At 35.8% G+C, this 21342-nt stretch overlaps 1 protein-coding gene across 2 annotated transcripts in view; it reads right to left on the bottom strand.

Moving 5' to 3' along the window:
- Nucleotides 1-21342, bottom strand: part of EIF3H (eukaryotic translation initiation factor 3 subunit H) — an 86327-nt gene that overhangs the window by 61139 nt on the left and 3846 nt on the right. For both annotated transcript variants that reach the window (XM_074808085.1, XM_074808164.1), the window contains one exon: nt 4702-4858. In XM_074808085.1, the coding sequence (XP_074664186.1) occupies nt 4702-4858 (157 nt within the window). The remainder of the gene's footprint in view (nt 1-4701; nt 4859-21342) is intronic.

Here is a 21342-nt window from a genome sequence, read left to right as displayed (position 1 = left end):
CTCAAAGTTTCTATTGGCATAATTACCACAGCACTTAATTTATTATCTCAGCTTTGTAAGTACTACATTTTTAACTGTTGCTTTCCATGAAAGGAATACAAATTTCCTTTTAACAAAGAGAAAAGCTACTCAGTGAATAGCACTGAAGATAAAAACAATGAAGAGCAAAGGATTGAACTTAACATGTCACTTAGAGACACATTTTATAGTCAAGAATAATACATTTATTTCTTAGGAAGAAAACACCTCCCTCATGCATTACACCTTTTTTGTAAACCTTAACTGAAAGAGAGCAAAACTACACTCAGACAAAAGCTTGGAAGTACCCTAAAGTGAAAGTAATTCTCAGAAAACTACCCTCACAAAGACAAGCTGGGGTACTGCACCATTTCAGGGAAGTGCCCAAGCCAAAAATCCTTGCAGCAGAAATCTGATTTTTCCTAAATAAGAAGTTGAATCCATTGGGGTGGGGAGGGGCACAGGAATAGGCATTGTACGTGTAAATAACTTAAAGTATCTTCTTTAAGATCTGTGTTTTGAGAAATAAATCCTCACAGGTATTGAATGTAAGTGCACTAGTAATAAGGAAACACAGTTATAGTTATCTGAAAAGTAAATGCCTGAGCAAAAATCCAGAGTGCAGCCCCAAAATATCAAACATTCATGCTGAAGCATCTTTTGCTGAAGACTCAACAACGTACCTGTTCTGCAATTTTCTTCCACTAGCTCACACATCAGCAACTAAACTTCACCTACAGATTTCTAACACAGAGAGCTGGGTTGAACCCTCTCACCCCCTCTAAAAATCTTGTGCTGCAGCAGGTCAACTAAGTGTTTAAGCCTTCCCTGACAGGGAAATCTTACCAGAAAAAAATTATACTTTGTAAAAAGAATTTTAGGAAGACGACACTGCAGGAGAACTTTCTAAGATGAAAAACACCTGTGGATTCATAAACAGTAGACCATCCTCCCAGATTTGTGGTAACAATTACTTGAAGCTAAAAAAAACCCTCTCATGTTTTCAGTAGTTTCTAGAAATAGTCCAATTCAAATTGCACTAAAAATGTTCTGGCACTAAAAGAACAAGTCTGGGTAAAGTTTTTTTTTAAATCAAAAATTTCATTTTTTAATGAATTCTGTTGCAGCAAATAGTCAAAACTTTAATATTGTCTCAGGTATTAGCGGCAAGAGGCAAAATGGCACCATAACAAAAGCGTATCTGAGCATATCTGAAGCAATTGTTGCTGCTACAAAGTTAGAAATACATCTTTATCAAACTGATTCTTAAATGTCATGCATACCTATTTCAAATTCAAATTAAGGATATTTTCTTACCATCCTCAAAAATGTGTTTTTATTAGATTTTCTCAGTTTAAAAAAGGAAAACATTAGCTTAAATGTGTCTTGCCAGTTATCCAACAGGTTGTTTGCTCAAATATCACCCTCCTGTACATAAGTTCAGTTCTTTTAATGATCACCTCAAGACCACAAGCCAAATGAGTATTTTTCTGGTGATATGTTCCTAGAGCTCCTGCAAAATGATATAGAAGTAGTTATTTTTTGGGGTGTATTCATTCAATTCTCAGCATAGTAGATTAGGAGTTTGTCAGCAGATAACCACACCACAGTCGTTCCCCATTTCCGCCCCTCAGGAGAAGGGCAGCTGGGGTAGTGTGGTCCCTCAGCCAGTGCAACAGTTCCTGCATTAATGTAAGATCAAGTACGACCAAAGTCCGCCAAGAAATGCAGGCCCAGAAACCTGGAATTTCAATAGGATTGTTCCTATTCCAGAATCTTAGACAGGGAGGAAAAAAATTTACAAAAAAAAAAATATACACACAAAGGAAGAAGACAATACAACATTATTCTGACCAAAGAGAACAACATTAAGTATTATTCTAGGTGATGGAGGCACTTAAGTGCCAAGACCCTTATACTTCCCTTCCAAATCTCTGGACCTAAATTTGTGCAAATATATAAAGCCAGTTATGATACTGACATAACGTACAAATCTTGGGGGGAGGGAAATGTCTTGCTTGGTTTGGTTTTTAGTATCCTGAATTTTAAGATTCTGGCATATAACAAGATTTCTCTGCTGGAATATCTGTATCTAGAAGAAAAAAAGAATCTTTTGAAAATCTGGCAGGATGCTTGCGTAGGGAAACATACCTCCAGAGAAAACAAACAAGGAGTATTTATAAAATATTATTGGTTTTCACACTGGCAAGATAGAAGGTAAATCTGTACAGAGCCTAAGAAGGTACCTATCACTCAAGCTAGCAACCTCAAGAGCCATTTTGTTTGGGTTTTCATCTTCCCTAGCCTCTACCACATAGGTCAAATGGCTGAACAAGCCCTAAGTAAAGAGAATGCAGAATGAACATAAGTGCTGTGAGTTTTCTGAATGGTTCAGTCTATTTAACTGTATTTCACCGAGAAGAATACAGAGAGAACCTCTCTGTGACCCATACAGTAGAGGCTAGGGAAGATGAAAACCAATACAAAATGGCTCTTGAGGTTGGCTTATAGGGTTCAGCACAGGCAAGCTCCCCTGACCTGGCTGTAAATTCCCTGCCACTGCTAGAGGCATGCATCAGCGTCACTGTGATAGGTTCACTTTCCACTCTTATTACCAAAACTCATAATCAAGAAAATTCTCCAAACCAAATGATAGTTTAGAAAGCCGACATTGGTTTATTACAGCGCTGGTGCATGGGGGATTTCTCCCCGTAACACGCACACTAACCAGACTTTCAGCACTATATTTATACACAAAACTTGCAGAGTAATTTTCCAAGCCTATGACGATTGGTCAGTAATTTACATACAATTATAATACTGCTGACAATAATTCTACTACTATGCATGCTTAGGGGAAGGGTCTTCACCTGGGCAAGGGTCTTCTTGACCTACAGGCATGATTTTTAGTATTATAATGAGGGTAGTTCAGCTGAGGATACATGGACCTTGAGTTTGCTTGCCAAGTTGGCAAGTTACCCTCTTGAAGGTCTAATTGCTCCGGGATGTCCTTGCTCAAAGAAGGTTATCTACTTGTTGTTCTGATTAGGGATGCCTTTGGCTTTAACATAGACATCTTTCTTGACCTAAGCATAATATTGCTACATTCTTCTAAAAGTTTAACCTTCAACACTCTGGCTAAAGTTTGCTCTTCTTTCTGCCCCTGCAGCATGGGAACAGAAGGTTGACAAGCTGAAGCATCCAGGTGAGGGAAACTCCACAAGCCTGCCTTTTGCACCTTACTTAATGCCAGGATTATTGCCTACATGTTGAAAAGGGAAAATGTCAGACTGGTAAGAAGAGTCACTTTCTTGGAATGAAGTTTCTCCCAAGCAGTAACAGTTGAACCTTGCATACCAGATCCCAGGCTTACAGCTTCAGCATGGTAGTCATCATATGGTGAGATCAATCCATCTCTAAAACTGAATTTATTTCACTCCTTGTTTGTCTGTCAACTACATGAAAATAATTCAGCCATTTTCTACAGGAAAAACTGAAACATAGGCTCCAATTAAAAATTTAGATTACTCCAATCCTTTGAAGAGCTCCAGAAGAGAAGGAATCTTTAAAACATCTTTTAGGCTTTAATAAAATATAGTTATGACTCAAGCACCACATTAATGTAGGACAATTAAGATTCCCTTGTATTTTGCTTTTTTTTTTTTTCATATAGCAAATTGTATAATCCCCCAACAGAAGCAATAACCAGCTAAGAAACCTTACCAAGTTCCAAAGAATTCTTAAAACAATCTGTTTTAAAGGCAGGGTCTGAGATTCTTTTGTAATAAGATAAAAGATTAATTGAATAATATCTAATCTCATTATAAACAAGAAAAAGCAGTTTATGCTTAAAAGATTAAGGAATCTTGCTTAAACTGAATTAGCAAAATTAGATAAAAATCAAGCTTCCAACCTCAACTACTTTGACTATATTGCCTCTTTAGTTCCTCTTGAAGTCAATCTGTCTCTCTAAGCCCTAACAAAGAAGCGTTTCTACTAGTATCATTAAATACACACATATTACCAAGATTAGAATTGCAAGCCTTTCAAGTTTACTTTATCAATTTTATATCAGTCTGTGTCAAGCCAATTAGACTGACTTACAGTGGCAATAACAAAACATTACTAGGACCAGCAAGGAAACACCAAGACAGATAGAAATCACTGATGCTACTTCTAGCTCACTTGGAAAAGCAAAAATATCACCCAGATTTCAAGTTAACCAGTGACTCTTAAGCTTAAAAAGCTCTGCTCTCCAGGCTTTCAAGGAGTACTAAACACATACAAATAAATCCACAGAGAGGCAATCTATATGCCTGACTACACATGTATACATGTATATATATACATACACATATACACACATAGCCATTTTCATAAAAAGCTTTGAAGTCAATATAAATTATAGACTGGAAACTTATGTAACTTTCTGTGTGGACAGTCTTATTCTAAAATAAGTGTGTTCATATAATACAGTATTTATCCGTATAACTTTCCTTACACTGACAAGATTACAGCTGGATACGCAGGATGACATTGTGAGTAATCCATTGATATCTCAAGTCAAATAAAAGCAGTCTCTGATCACATACAAGCTTCTGGTCATTGTGGAAAAGAAAAATCCTTTTCTGCACATGGCTTTTTTTTTTTTTACCTAAAGTTTTGCAAAACTGTAACCATTACCTTCATCAAAGTCTGCATCATCTTCTGTATGCTGAGGGAAAGGGAAGCAATTTGTGATTTCAAGTCTGTCATCCACCACAAGACCCAGCAGCACTCCCTGGACCACTTCATTCCCCTGTCCTTCTTCCTGGTAATGTTTAATGATCTTTAACACAACCTACAACACAAAGACAAGAAAACCATATTATGCAATGGGGTTTCTTTGTCCTCAAATTATATATTCAAAACTTCTAAACTGTTGGAAGTGTTGCATGAATTAGAGCCGCAAACCAAGTGAGCTATTGGCTTAAACACCAGCAATTTTAATAAAGGTTGAGAAACTGGAGGCCATCCTAATATTACAGGAAAATAAAGAAGACCATTAAATGAATGGTCAAAATGCAGTTTTAAACCCATTTTCTCAAATACCCTTCTAAAATGAAATATTGATTTTCTTTTTTTACTTTACTTTGTTGGTGTAACTGTTAAAAGCTATCTTGCAGGGGCAATAAGCTCCCTTCTGACGGAAACACTGCACAAGAAACTATCAAAACACCTTGAAAGTAACTGCAGAAACTGGTAGGAAATTTTTTAAAAGCACAAAATGCATCAAATTTCAGTTGCATTAACCTTCAAAATTACATCTCATTGCAGTTTTACTTCAGACAATAATGTAATTTATATTTCGGTAAACTATGTCATAGGATATTTAAGGATAATGAATGATAAAAGAAAAAAGGAACACAAATTACTCATCATACTTTTAATAATATAATTCTCACTTCCTTCCCTAAATCTGAACTCTACAATAATTCTCATGAGATGATACTGTAAATTGGAACACTATGAAGAAAACCACTCAAAAATAGTCAATCATATGCTAGAAATGATTTACACTTAAGTAAAATTTTATGCTTGACAAGAAGAACTAGAACAAGATAAAACACTAACCACAAACACAGAATTGAAAGTACTTTTGCTTTGTCCAACATAAGTGGGTTTTATTTCACTAAACCCTAATCCATCCAAGCAAAATACAACAGAAAATGTCTGATGACTATGGTGTCATTAAAGCAATACCACTTTAATGTCTGTTGGCAAACAGGCTAGTCTAATGGATTTCAGCTCAACCACACTGACAAGAGATTTTATACAAATACTGGTATTTAGTGAACATTCTACAGGGGGGAGGGAGTTAAGCCCATATTTACACATCAGGAACATAAATTTGTCCCTAGCTTTCTCCTTGGTTGTTTGGCAGAACTTTATGTCATAATTTTAAAAACACCATTAATGAATTAAAGTACCACAATAGAGGTTAAATGGAACAAACAGGTGACTAGAAAACAAATTCTTTACAAATACACTGCCTTCTTGGGGTAAAATGGGAAAACAAGAGCTTCACATACAGCCTGCTTTGGAGGGTGGGGGGAGAATGGAAAAGAATACCTTTTTCCAACTAAGTTGGATATAAGTATCAAACAAGACTAACACACACTGATTCCTTGTTCATTCACAGTACCACTTGTACTTTCTCCTGCATCTAGACATACTTGCATTGAAGCTTCTCAATCATGGGTAGATAACACCGTTTCACCCCCATACACACTCACATCTGTCCCACAAGTCCTTTGAAGCCATACTTTTTTACCCAATTTGTTAAAATAGGTCTACAGAGCAGAGAGACAAAGAGATACTTTGGTTATATAAAATGCATTTCATGGGAAAACAGTAAGGAAATTAAGATCACTGGGCAGAGAAGTAGAATGTAACCGTGAAAGCAGAACAGCAAACACCAGTTCAAGATCACCTGGATGTGAGTTTTCTATGCACACTGACTGCCCCTGCTACTGCGAATCCTGTTTGCCTGTTTGATTCCATTCCAGGAGCATTTGTGATACGATGCCAATTTTATCACAGCATTTCTGATGATAATTGCTCACAGAAAGCAGCAATAAATGAAGAGAGCACGGGTTGTCATAGCATATCAATGACTTTTCAGGGACATAAAACTATGAGTTCAGAAGTCTTAAATGCTAACCAAATATCCCAATACATAATGAAGTTATTACACAAGCCTGCAGTTTTCAATCTCCAGCCTGAAGACCACAGCAGATATTATCCAAGGAGATACAGAGCCCCATTTAGGCCTACCTGCAAGCTTGGTTTCTAACGGAGCCTGAGAAAGTTAGCAGAGAAGGTCATGAACTCACTACTCTAAATTTCACACCCGTTAGCAAGCTGCAGAAGTTCAGGTTTATGACCGCACTGGAAAACACATTAGCTACCGAAATCATTTATAAAAAGATAAATGAACAAATCTGAGAAATGCATCCAATGACACATGATTCTTGTTTTCATTTTGTTCTTTGTTCTGGAGAGTTTTATTTAGCACATAAGACACAAGTCTTTAGTACAGCAGGCTCTTGAATTTGATTGAAAAACCTGCCATCAAAATACTACCATATGACCAAGAGGCAAACATGCACTAGAACTTGTGTTTCAGTACTAAAAACAGACCTTCAGGTGTAAAGTAGAACTATTTCTCTAGCGATAACAAGACCAGTTTCAAACATTAAAAATGTCATTTCCATTTGTTTGCTACTCTAGATACAGCAGGAGGAGCTGATCACTATACAAATGACAATACCATGATATTTCCTGATTTGACTGTGCAAACCAATACTTCATATTGAGTAAACCACACACCTCCCAAAAAAATGAACACTAACTTGTATCTAGACATTTTCAAAAAAAAGATATTATGTTTATGAAGCATCAGAACGAAATCAGAATAGTTTTATTGGTCTGAAAATAAATGTAAGAAATGATAAATAATGCAAGTAACACAACACACTGAGAAATACAAATCAATTTTTCCAAATGACACAGAAAAAAATATTCCGAAGAAATCAAAACAAACATCTGTACAACCTATCTTTCATCCAATGCTGATTCACTTTCCAAATACTATTTACAACTCCCATCTACCTATTCATCTACTAAGAGATATTGTCTCTGTGTACAAACTGCAATTGTTTTAAAATACCATTAGACTCCTCACTGCTATACCATTGCTACGTGAAATTAACAGTAACCAAACCACATTTCAACTATTACAGTTATTTACATAATGCAGCTGGTCAGGAAGGAAATGCTATGTACTCAAGTAGAAAATGTATAAAGTAATTTGACTTACCATTAAGAAAAAAAAATCATATTTCAAAATTTGATACTTCTGAGCGCACAAGTCAATAACCATATGCAGCTTGATTCAGTAGTGTGTAAGAAATATTCAGGTACATAAAGACTCTTTAGAAAAGGATATACAAATAACTCCTAAAAAAAACCTCAAGTCCCCCAGCCTCGTAAATTTAGTGTTCAAAATACCGAAGCAATTTAATCACTTGGAGTAGCCACTTGTCCGATTTTAATGGCCATTAATCCTCAATTTAAAAAAAAAAAAAAAACACCACAAAAACCCCACAAGCCTGCAATTCAGCAGTGCTTCTAATCTTCAGATCTTCAAAGCACTACTCAAATATGAAGACTGAGGTCATATTACAAAAAAGAACCATTCTGAAACTATTAAAAACTTCAAAGATACATATTTTAGCTGTAGGAGTATAATGCCAAATTTTAATTTTGGCTACATCCTGACATCACAGTTGTTAATTTCAGAAGTTTGTATCTCACTACAGAAATACCTATACCATGAACCATCAGCTGGAATTATTGTAAGCCTTTGGGGGGTCCTGGGAAGATTCTGCTGTAAAGACATGAATATGCCAAGATACACATTTCTGCATTTCTCTGAAGAGAGACATCAGCAAATCAAAGCACCGAAGATTCATTTACAATTGTGTTCCAGAGAGCAGAGCTGTGAAGTCACCACACTGAAACCAGATTTCCAGTACCTGTGCTGTCTTACAGATGCGATATCAAACAAGAGAGAGTTTCTGTTGGCCCACGGGATACATGATGTAACAAGCTGATTTACAGTCTTAAATCAAGTATTTAAATCTTTTTGAATGCTTAACATTTTTTCCCACCCAAGAAAGCGTTGTCAGCACAACCACTAGCACCAATTGCCAGCATCTGGGGAACGAGTCTAAATAACACTGTGTTATGTAGCTATTTTCAAACCAACCATAACCAACATGTACATCAAATGTAGAAGGTGCCACAACACCCACATCCTCTCAATATTTAACACTAGTGAAAGTGTGATCAGTATTTAGCTTGGCAAAAGAGTCTTGAAAGCTATTACTGCTAATAATGTCTGATATATTTTGAATACATCCATATCACATACGGAGCCTTCTCCAAATGAATTCTAAAAACTCAAACGATGAACTTCTACATTTAGGCATTACAGTATGAGCAATTTCACTTAAAATCCTAGCACAAGAGAATCATTAATGTATTTTTGTAAATGGATAGATCTCAACTATCATGACTAACAATAACTCACGTAATTGAGTTTGAACTGTGCTAAAATCAGAGATGCCTAAAATTAAGACATCTACCTGACACACATAAAATGCATATATGGCACCTCTCGAAAAAGAGAGTTCACCTGTTTAGTAATATCCAAATGAAGACATCAAATTTTACACTAATTTAGTGGCCCAGCCTGCTTCCCCAACACACACTACACCAAAAGCAAATCTACAACTTGTGTTATACTGAAACTTAACCAATTAGCCACACAGAAATTAAATTTAATTAACAGTTCTGAAATCCTCAGGTAAGCATGGAATAACTTCGTTTTTAAACAAAGACTTGAAAAAAAAATAAAAGAAAACTGGAGCAAGATATAGTGAAATATAGGCAATGTTAAGATTTTTTAATTGTTCCAGATGAGGGTTTTTTTGGTTTTTGCTTTGTTTTGTTTTTTTAAAAACACTACAGATAAATGCTTATCCTACACTAACAAAAGACAAGTGCTGGAAGCTGATCAAGCAAAAACTTGCCTTGACCTGATTTGTCTCCTGGCTATAGCACCACTTGATAAGACGGTAAAAAAGTCTCTCAACTTTCCTATCAGAAGAAAAGGAATTCTGAAGTAAATTAAAGATACCACTGCAACAGTTACGAGTAAGAAAACATACATCTAATACATATAACTCTCACCTCCAGATGATTAAGGAGACAGATGTTTACAGACACACATAAAAAATTCCAACTTAATCAGTGCAGTCCACAGAAACATGTTCTAGAAAGCACTGTCTGACAGACAATGTGTCAAAAGCACAAAATCAACAGGTTGATACCCTAATCTTTTGGGTATATACAGTTGCGCCATGAGGTGAACTGAAGATTAGAGGTAAAACTGAATTTTCTACGTTATACTAATCTTGAGAAGTATGACAATCTCTACTGACAATCAAAACCTGAATTCATTTAAATGCATATTCTAGATCATCTGTAGAGATTTTTTAATTTTCCTAGATTCCCCTACTCAACAGTGCTGATTTTCTGACCATCCCTGACATGATTGATGTCTAAACATTTATTCTTTCCTTCCTCACGCTTAACTTTGGAATAAATGCGTTTATAACTGTTAGACCAATTTTATCTCAGGAGAAGTAAAAAAACCCATTGTTTTCCATTAAGACCTTCAACATCTTTAAGTAATTGTTTTGACAGATATCTTCAATCCTAAAACTGGTGGCCAAAAAAAAAAAAGGCATTTTAATTCCCTGACAAGTAATCTGAAAGATACTTAATCTGAACAAAATCTAAAGCCAAAAGGACAAGACTAAGAGGACCTGGAAACCAAGGTAACTTTAAGAAATGCTGTTTCTGAACAAGTTCAGAAATAACAAATCTTAGCTGTCACTGTTCTGTCTAGCACATATAATAGTCATTCTTTGGACAGAAGGCCTCAAACACCCCACAATGTTTTATCTTTATCTTGACTGGCTAGAGCCCTAACACCAACATTACAAAGCCTTTGAAAATACAGTTCTTGGAAGAGTAAGCTTACATTTTTATGTCACTCAACAGCTAATAAACACCAGATGTTAAAAGTCTTATTTCTGAACTTGACAGAAATTTGGGGCTTAAAAACAATAATTATATAGGAGGCATAACAGAATGATGCATTGCATTTCATACCATCTCCATTGGTTACAAATATCAAAATCCCTTTTTGACATGAGTGTGGAAGTTTCCTGGAGCTGAGCCTGAATTCAACTCTTATGAACAATGCATATTGATGTGAGGTGGTCCTCAAGTAGGGGATACTACATACATTTTCACACAAAAATTATATAGGATTCTGTTGGTTTTGTCTCATGTAGGCCCTCAGTACCAAATAATTTTGGAAATCCATGTTACATTGAATGGAAAATATTCCACCTTGAACTGTAGGGCACTTTTAGCAGGTGGAGGAGGGAGGGAACGTTACATGCTCCTGTACTATTTGAATACTTCCGAGTATCAGGAAGCATATGAAAAGCACGCAAAGCTTTTTGTACCCTGGGTGACTTATTACGTCAGTTGCTACCATTATTACTCACTCAGTTGGTAAACCTCAAGATTTCAGATAATTTAAGTACAAAAGGGAACATCCATAACCTTCAAAAAGGAGCGCAGTTCCACAATACGTAAGTTAGGCTGAAGAAAACTACCCAAATCATAACAGATTATTGATCTAACGTCAGTATTTTCAGTCACTTCTACTTGGTTTAGGAATCCTATCACTCTGTAATTATAGGAAGCTCAATGGTTTTCTGTATTACCTCCTGCCTCATAAAGTGCTTATAGCCATCTAACTCAACACTTTCCTGTGTGGGTTTGTTTTTTTTTTTCCAACAGCACAAAGAAGGCAACAATATCCATACACAGGATTAAGCTAGATAGAATATACCTCGCCACTTTATCTCAGTAAGTGGATGACTCAAAGCACAACTCAAACTCAGCAACAGGCCAAGAAGCATTTTATCGCTCCTTCCTGAACATTGAACGGTTATGTGCACTCTTTAGGGCATGGCTGGAAAAGATGTACCTTGCTTACCCTGAAGCTCAGTCTAGAAAGTAGACATTCAGTTCCTTTTTCACTTTCCATAACTCCATTACACAGATTACGTGTATCTCAGCAACACATTCAATGTAAACTGAATGCAAATCTTAAACCACCATCAGGTAATGCCCCATATAAAATATATCATAAGTATCTTCTCTTTCAGTTGTTTTGTTATTTCTCTTTTTAAGAACTACTTCCAAACTGCTGCAATGCAAGAGCTCTAGAACATCCCTTCAAGCAAGAGGGAAACCAAGTCTAAGAAGAGCAGGGCCTTTCTCTACAGCAATACAGCTTGCCTGCACCTTCCCACAATCCCAGTCTTCCAGCAAAGGTGGTTGCTCACACAGTGCAAGTCCAGGCTTCCTACGGACACTGTCAAGTGATTGACACATACACTGTATTTACTGGAAGCACATCCAGCCGCTGTACACATAGGTCACCTTTGCATTCTATTACTGGGACACTTCAAAAGCTGTAGGGATTTAAAAAAAAAAAGCTCCCAAAACCCCATAAAGCCTATAAAAAAAAAAAACCTACTCCAAATTGTAAAAATCATTGATTTTATATAAAACCAGACACAGAACATGAAAACAAACAATTCGTAGGTAGAACTAAAACTAGTAAATATCTAAAATAGAAAATGAAAAAGATTTTGCTACTGACATAAATAGGTGGTGGAATTCTGCATGAAGAACTGAAATAGTACAGACACTAAGCCTGTTTCTGCACAAATACAACATTAGAAGCGGAGATTACTGGGTTTTGGTTAGAGGCCTGTTGGTTTTTCACAGGCTGTGGTTTTCCTTGACTCTGTCAGAAACTTACATTAATCAGCTAATGTCTTGTAGGTACCATGAAACATCTGTTTAAGTCATTTATTTACTCATGTCCAAGTGAGCTGCTTGTTCTTGCAAAGGGAAGAAGTTAAACACAAAGTGCAGTGCACCAAAGGAAAAAGTCATTAAACAGTGGAGAAAAAGCTAAGTTTATTAAACACAGAAACATAGAAAAATACCAAATGTTAATCAAGGTGTGTTTTATCAGACTAATCTCTTCCTGATTTTGTCCCACTACATTTTCATTTGTTCGGGTTTTTTTGTTTGGTTTTGTTTGGGTTTTTGTTTTTTTTTTTTTTTTTAGACTGTTGTACAGTTCAGGTTAACAATCATCTCCATGGCTGTTCACAAGCCATTAGTACACTTTAAATATTGCTGCAATGTAAGTAAAAATGCACCATTACATTTCTGTATTTAAATTCTCCATTGCCCTGTTCACACACTTCTATAATGCATTTCTCTGCAATACAAAGTTTCATAGCACATTTCACAGTACATGGATTCATGTTCATTCCCATGGAAACCATCAGGGCCACAGGCACTGCTGAATCACTTCCTTGCAGAAACATTTCTGTAAGGCAGCCCCAGTATTTCAATCGTTCTAGCAGCAGGGCATTAGATGTTATTAGCACATTGTTATGAGGCAGTGATAGGGCTGTAATAAGATTAACATCCAAAATTCTGCTAGTTCCAAGTGGGACAGAGCATTTCCCTAGGACTACTTAGTGTATTATTTCTCTTATTTCACAAATCTCACTGAACTCAAATCTTTTTGAGAACATTCAGTACTTTAGGCAATTTTTGGAAATTGCCAATACAATTTATATTTATTACTTTTAATGAATTCAGTACCTAACCATCATTTCAAGAATGAAAGCTGATGAATACACTCCTTTAGAGCACAACATATGGAAATTATATAGAAATAGTAAAGGCAGTCAGTTTCAACATTTTCCACTCGATACACCAGAGCCTTATGCTTATACTTCAACATACAGTCGATACATATGTTCTGTGTATTAGTGAATCACCATCATTCAAATAGTCACAGCGCTCACTAAGCTAGTAGCGTATTTGCAAGTAAAAGGTTTTCTCTTCAGCATCAACTTCCAGCAGCTTCCCATAAAAAGATTTAAAGATGACAGCCAAAAGCAGCAGTAGCAAGTTTTATTTAACAGTGTATTTTTTAATCAGATTGTACCAAACTCACTTTGAAGCTGAAGAAAAACTGCAAGACAGTTACCCTTATCTATTTGATCTTCAAAAATTAATAAAACAGTGAAGAGTTAGATGGGGAGGAGGGAGTGGGGGCTGATTTGAGGCTAATGATCTTTTTCAAAGACCATACCCTGCACAACAGAACTGGAACACATATACTATTTAAGGGTGTGTCTTAAAATCATGACTTCCATATGCATTCAATAGACCCTTCCAAGTAACCAGTAAAATCCCTACTGGACACGACTTCCATGTCATTTTAATAATTTATAACCTTTTGTGCATGATTTTTTCCACATTCAAGCGCTTATCCCTTCTGGAAAATGCTTGGTTATATGCTAAGGGGCTGCAACAGAAACAGATCCTCCTAGTAACAGGTAGTGCAATCCAGAGAACCGAGCCTGGACTGAGTCTCAGTTTTCCTGCTGACTTGAAAGTATAAAACTGATGATAAAATATGACAGTCAGCTATTGCTGGTAAGATTCAGCTTCCCCATCTTTCAAACAGAGATAAGACTTGCCTTTGTATCACCATCTGAACATGTCCATGTGAAAACCACTTCCAGAAGAGGGCTCCATTTCTAGTAACACTACTGTGACAGCGAGATTAAAAACAACCATTCTAATTTTATCACTGAGAGTGCCAATGGATGAGGCAGTATGGCTTTCAAATTGTTCCCAAAAAGTGATGATAGCTGCAGTAAATACCCTATATGTCATCTAAAGTCTAAAGCTTTAAATCAGTTAATTTTTTACATTGATAATAATGTCATAGTAAAAAATAACTGTCCTAAGTGCTCAAAACTCAGCCCTATGTTAATGAGTAATTTTGTCAATGAGATTGCTTATTTTCCTCAGATATGCATTAAAAAACCCCAAACACTGACAAGGAGTGACACATCCAACTAAGATCCTAAACACCAAATGGTCACAACATTTGCTTAACATGAATAGGTATGTATATTGCGCATTGCACAGTTATGGGGTTCCTTGGAAAAGGAAGGATACTCAGCAAACGGATTGCAAAGCAGGATACAATGTTTAAGCAGAACAAAGGCATAGACTGACAAGCCTTATATGCTCAAAGCAACATCCTAATCCTCCTCTTCCAGTAAAAGACCAAATATTTATAGAGAAAATTAGCCCATTACTGCATGCATACTGCAAAATTCAGGTGCATCTTCAAACTCCAGTGGGTAAATAAGCCTCACTAACACCTTTAAAATTAGATTAAGCCAAAAGAAATTAATAAAATGTTTATCTGAAATAAGCACCCACATACAAGTCATTCAAGAACATTCCCACGTGTATTCCTAAATAACTTTGTGTACACGTCTTAGAAAAGACATCAAAGTTAAATAAGTTATACTGTCTTTGTTTTGCACTTTTGATTTTAGAGTATTGAATAATCTTACAAAATGCCAACACGAATACTTATTATACAAGCCTGAAATTTTCCAATTTATTACATTAACAATTTATGTACTTTCCATTAAGATGATACCATTATGTTATGTGGTAACATAATTGAACTGCTAAGCATTATTGTTAAAGCAGGTATCACATCTCTGCAATCTTAACACTGCCTGAAAACTTAAAAATTATAAAAGAACAGCATGCTCAAAACTGTACCATCACTGAGAATGTATATTAAGTGTGTGTAAATATGGAAAAATAACACACAAAATAATCATATCCAAAAAATGTCTCTAGCAAAGATAGATTAATAAAAAAAAAGACTATAGCAATGGTAAGTTGAAAATACATTTTTTTTTCAAATATTAGAAAAAAACAAAATACTTGTTCCTCTTCTTACAAGGCCTCTCATAAGGTCTGCAAGTTTTATTTAAAAGGTGGAAGAAAAAGTCCTAAGACGTAATAGGGCATAAAAGATGTTCATTTTATACATACCACAAAGGGCCTTTCAGCATCTGTACCTGCTGCTTTTCTACCTGTGGCCTGCCATATCTTGTGTGCTTCTCTCAACTACACCATGCTGTATGTCAGCTGCAAAGGTCTAAATTTGTTACAATAAACTGAAAACCAAAGGAGAATATTTAACAATGTTTCAGTGTGCAAGAGAAATAATTAATTGTCTCAGCAACAAAGCCAGTAATTGTCACCTCTCCACTCATAGATACAACAATTTAACACCTAAATAAGACACAAAGGTAATGCTTATTATCTCGTTTGTTTCTGATGTAACATTTTAATCATTAAAAAGAGTTATTTGAAAGATACTTGGTGGAAATACTCTTTTCCTTGGTATTAACACAGCCAAAGAGGTATCACAAGAGCACGATTTACTGTTTTCAACAGTTACACATACATAATTACAAGGCAAGAGACCAATTTGATATGCACATAACTGGAACAAAAAATAATGAGAAGTTTAACTGTTAATGACAGCAGTGTAAAGGGCAACACATTATTTCTCCTTGCACACAGCAAAAAAAGACTGTTTTGAAATAATATTTTCCCCTTCAAGTCTTTAAGTATAACACTGCTCAACACATTTAAGTCACCTCCACATTTAGATTAACTCCTTTTGTCAGCACACTAGTTTCATGGTATGAAGTGATACCAGATGTTCTAGTTTTAAATGCCTCACTAGAGTATACTTACCATGACACTTACTAGATGCTGACTGCACCAATGCACTCTTACAAATTATTTAAAGTTTGTGCTCTGTTAGAAAGTATACCTGCTATCCATTGACAAAACATACTGAAATTTTAATCCTCAAACAACCACAATGTTTTACCCATTTCAGGTTAAGAAATCTTCACTAAGCCTGAAAAGTGTTATAGTCCAAGGAGGTTCTTGACTTTTCAATTTACTAGTAGACATCAATGCTTTCTCTTCGGAATATAAACACGGATTATATGTCACAAGTTTCCGTCTGGGTTAGATTCATGCAACTCATTGTACCTGAAGATTAATAGAAAGTATATACATATCACCCAACTAATACAAAATGCTTCTGTCTTCTCCATGGTTCAAGATATCCATGAACACATCAAGCTAGTATTCAATTTGCACACTTAACTCTCAGTGCCAGCATAATCGGATCTAAATTTTTAGGGAAACAGGTCAAGGAAAAGTGAAAGAGATTAAACTTCAACTTAAAATTCCATATGAACTCCTTTGGAAGACACACAAAACACAATACAGCCTGAGGGATGTTATATCCTAAAATCCCATTCCACAGCTCTGCGATGTCAAGAAACTGTACAGAGAACATCAGGCAGAACACGTAGTCTGGGCATTCTTGCAAAGTCTTCAAAAAGGGCAAAGGAGAAGGGAAGAAACCACAAGAAAAGCTACAGAAGGCACAATCTTCACAAATTAAGAAATGTCAGAGACTTTTAGCCAGTTCACAGGCTTCACTGTTATTACCAATGACTCAAATACTACAGAAGTTGATTCCTTTCTTTCCAAGAGTGTCAAAAGTTGTCATTACAAAAAGTGCTTAAACAATCACTTGCAAGATGAGTCTCAAAAACTGATTTTCAGTAAACGTGGTACCTTATTTCATTTACTATGATCAAACATACCATCCAAAACAGCTCCTCACTCAAGAAGCTAACTAGTCTTTCCCTATTAACAGTTGGGAATACAATCCTATCTATCACAGGCCTTTAGGACAAAAGTGACTGGTAATGAGAAAACAAGACACAAGCGACTTAAATACCACAACTATGAATAGAGTAACTATTGAAAAACAATTAAATAATGTTAGGGTGTTTTAAAAAACATAGATTCACATGTTTTTATCTACGTTAGAAATAAAAAAAACCCTCTACATACTGTAGATGAAAATACAAACCATAAGGCACACTATACCACCACCAAATCAGGGATGATGTAATGAAGCTTAAACTAACAATCTTTGATTAAATCAGTCATATCTGACAAGACAAATATCTACACTATAGCCACACTGGTGCAAATACAAATGCAGACACGGTTAGAAGTTCTAACCATCTTCTTAACATATTTATGTTTTGGCCAATGTATGTCTGTATTTAATATAAGTAAACTGACAAGGGTATCTTAAGGTTTAGCTTAAGTTCTATACAAACTTCAAGAAGTACATCTAAATATATATTCAAAGACTCACAGTATTAAGTAGCTGGAACAAATATTACCTGGCATTAGAAGATCATCTTGATTATTAACATGGCATCTCACCCTCATCTCACAGTTTGATGGCCTAAAGATTCAGGTATCCCTCACACATTGCTATCCATAAAGGCTTCTGTTCAAAGCTCTAGCAGTATTCAATAACTACAGACTGGCAATTTATAACTAGTATTAAGGCTTTCCACATTAGCAGCTATGAAGATAAAGGAATAGAAACCTACAGTCATTTTAAGAAGCCTATATAACTTTTGCTGCTTTCTACAACACCTAACATTTGTGTGCAATGGGCACACAAAGTGTAAAAAGAATTCATAGACAGTGTTTGAATAAAAAAGGGAACATCATTCCCATTAATGAAATAGTATGAGCAATGCACATATTAATGCTTCAGCATGTTGTTAAGGCTCCAGTTATATTGTTATGCAAAAGCAATGTATAAGAAAACCTTATTCAGTCAGTCAACACTGTGTTCACCAAAAGCATTACTGGATATAATTTTCTGAATGCATACGTAAATTCAAGAGGTTAGGATTTTAAAAAGAAAAAAAAAAGTCATGTATCAGTGCTTAAGAATTTAGTTAGATGAGGAATTATTTTCCTTTACATTTACTCTCCTTCCTAGAATATCCTCATGCAGAGGATTTGCAAAGAATGAAACAGCACACAAGTAAAGACATACTTCCCTGTGACTACTCCGAAGGCAAACTTGACCAATAAAAAAACCACTTATTTGGCCTAGCAGCCAGCACACTTGCCTTGCTAACAGATCCCCCAACTCCCAACCCACAGCTGTTATTTTCCCAGAAGAAAGTTTACATATATCCATTATCTACATACGACCAGACACGACCCACAATCCATCACATGGAGTAACTCTGGTTTTCAGTATTAGTTCAATTTCTGTATTACAAAAGCTTTCACGCTCATCTAGTAAAATTGCTACTTATCCTGCCTGATCTTATGTCTCTGAGTGATACACCAGGTGTATCATCTCTGCTTTCAGAGTTTTATATCTTGCCCGATATCACTACTAAAATGAAGAAAACAACCGGTCTCACACCACCCTACAGCCATCAACCTGCTGCTTCCGGTAAAACTAAGTAATACTGAGCCCAAATCATCATTACTCTGTTGAAAAGAACACTAATATTGCAAAAGCAAATGCTAAAGAGTTACTATAAGCACAAAACGAGGTTACCCTGCAAAATTCCATTGTAATAATGCAGCAAACTGGAAGATTTTTTTAATGACAAACTAATGCGCTCCATCTGCTCTCATGGTCGCAGCACAGTTACTTTAGTAACAGGGTTTCTCTGTCCTCTTCGCCTCATTTACTCACTTTGCTGTGTGAGAAAAAGGATGTAAAGGTACTGCAGAGCAAACAGTTGGCGCTCATATAGTTAAAGGCTATAATCCAGTGCATATGCAAAAGAGGCCAAATAAAAATTGCAACAGCAGAACAGTAATTTTGGAAAAAAACCTTACAATTTAAGAGATAATAAATAACTATCAGGAAATGCAGCTGATCAGAATTGTTCATTACACACTCTTCTATGATTATAATGGCTCTTATTTAAAATTGCAGATGCAAGAAATCAAAGTACCTTTATCCTTAATCCAATAAGCACAAAATTAACACAGTATTTCCTTTTCACCCTCTCTCATTTCAAATTTTCCCCTGGAAAACAAGTAAATAACAGGGTTCTGAAGGAAACAGCAATGTTCCACAAGTGGGTTTATATCTGAAACCCTACAACAGAGTGGTGTTTCATAGCACAGCCATAACACCGAACAAAAACAGAAATCCTTTTTTTGTTACATTATCTTCATGGTGTAATGCAGAGCCTAAATTATTATAGGACAAAGAATGAAAAAGAGGAAAGATGATGTTTGTTAGCTTTAAGGAAACAAACACCAAGACATGAAAAAACCTGAAGCAGTTGTTCATGTGATTCTATGAGGTTATTTTCAATATAGCTATCTGTATAAATCAACAATACAGCCCCATCAACCACACTCCCAGAAAATATGTGATTTTTAGAGACAGCTACAAAAGTTTTAGGTATGCAATTGAAGTTTGAACTTCAGACTTAACATCAGTTTCATAAAAATAAGGAAAATTAGTATTTATACCCAAATTTACAAATTCAGACCACTCAGACTAATAATTGTAAGTACAAGAGTCCGGTAAAAGTTCCCGCAAATGTATGGATTTTACTCTGCATTTTGACATCAATAAATGAAATCATTTGGTAACCTAACCTTCTCCCTTGCTTTCTTGCAAGAAACAGGAATGCACAAGCATCTTTCTTTTTTGTACATTAACACAGAAGGTCACTTGACTGCACAGGTAGGTACTCATAAAAGAAAACTGCCATGTCTGTTCAGCTAAGCTGAAAATTTCTTTCCATTCAAAGGAATAACTACTGCTTATGTTTTAAAAATCCATCAGCTTATAGTTTGAAATTTATTTTACCTTACTGAAGGAAAAGAATATAAGGTCAGTGAACCAAATCTGATTAATTTCAGCAGCTGAATTCCAAAAAAATTCAACTCTACTAAAGAATTTCTAGAAATACAATAAACAAGAGTCCATTAACACCTCATGCAAAAAAAACAAAATAGTAAGCAAATTATGTCACTGCTTTACATTTATTTCAGACTGCGTGTGATAATCATTACCCCTTTGGGGAAGATCCTGAGTGGCTTTTGAGTCCCTTGCTACGAAGTGTCATACAAATGTGAAACTGAAAATCTAGCAAGCTTATAAGCACTGAAGAAATGACTCGCAAAGTCATGCACAACCTAGTCTAAACTACGCCCATGAATTTTGTCAGAAATAGTAAGTGTTCAAGCTATAACATGGTTCTGTTAGTTCAAGCTATACCTGGATCCCACTATTGATAAAAAAAAAACTCAGAATAGACTCCAGCAAGTGTAGTAAAAGCTACAAATTACAACATTTATTGTACCTGTTGCTACTTCCCCAGTCAGCAGGAAAAAGGGATCAGACAATCTGCTGCACAGGAGCAACTGGGAAGAAAGCCTACATTCTTTCCTTCCATGCATTCCTCACACACACACACCCCAGAGCTGTGCTACCCTTTCTCCTCCATATATGAAGCGTATAAAAAGCATGTTATATATCCTTTCTTTCAATGAAAAAGTGAACAGAGACAAAATTCAGTTATCTACAACAGACTCCTAGATGTCCAGTCACAACAACTTTTCCAATCTGAGTGGCATGACTGCAATTAATTACAGTTGCAATCAACTGTGAATACAGCTGGTACATCTGGAACTAGCTGCCCTGATCTACCACCAAGCAGGTGACAGTATACAGAAGCCCCAGAACTAATAATAATCCAATGTAATTTTTTAGTCTTCATATGCCTGAATTCTGTTTAAATTCACATTCTCAAACAGAAA

The sequence above is a fragment of the Strix aluco genome, chromosome 1 (genome assembly GCF_031877795.1).
Source record: "Strix aluco isolate bStrAlu1 chromosome 1, bStrAlu1.hap1, whole genome shotgun sequence".
Classification (NCBI taxonomy): domain Eukaryota; kingdom Metazoa; phylum Chordata; class Aves; order Strigiformes; family Strigidae; genus Strix; species Strix aluco.
The sequence above is the reverse complement of the archived record's forward strand: the minus strand, read 5'-3'. Positions and strand labels throughout refer to the sequence as shown.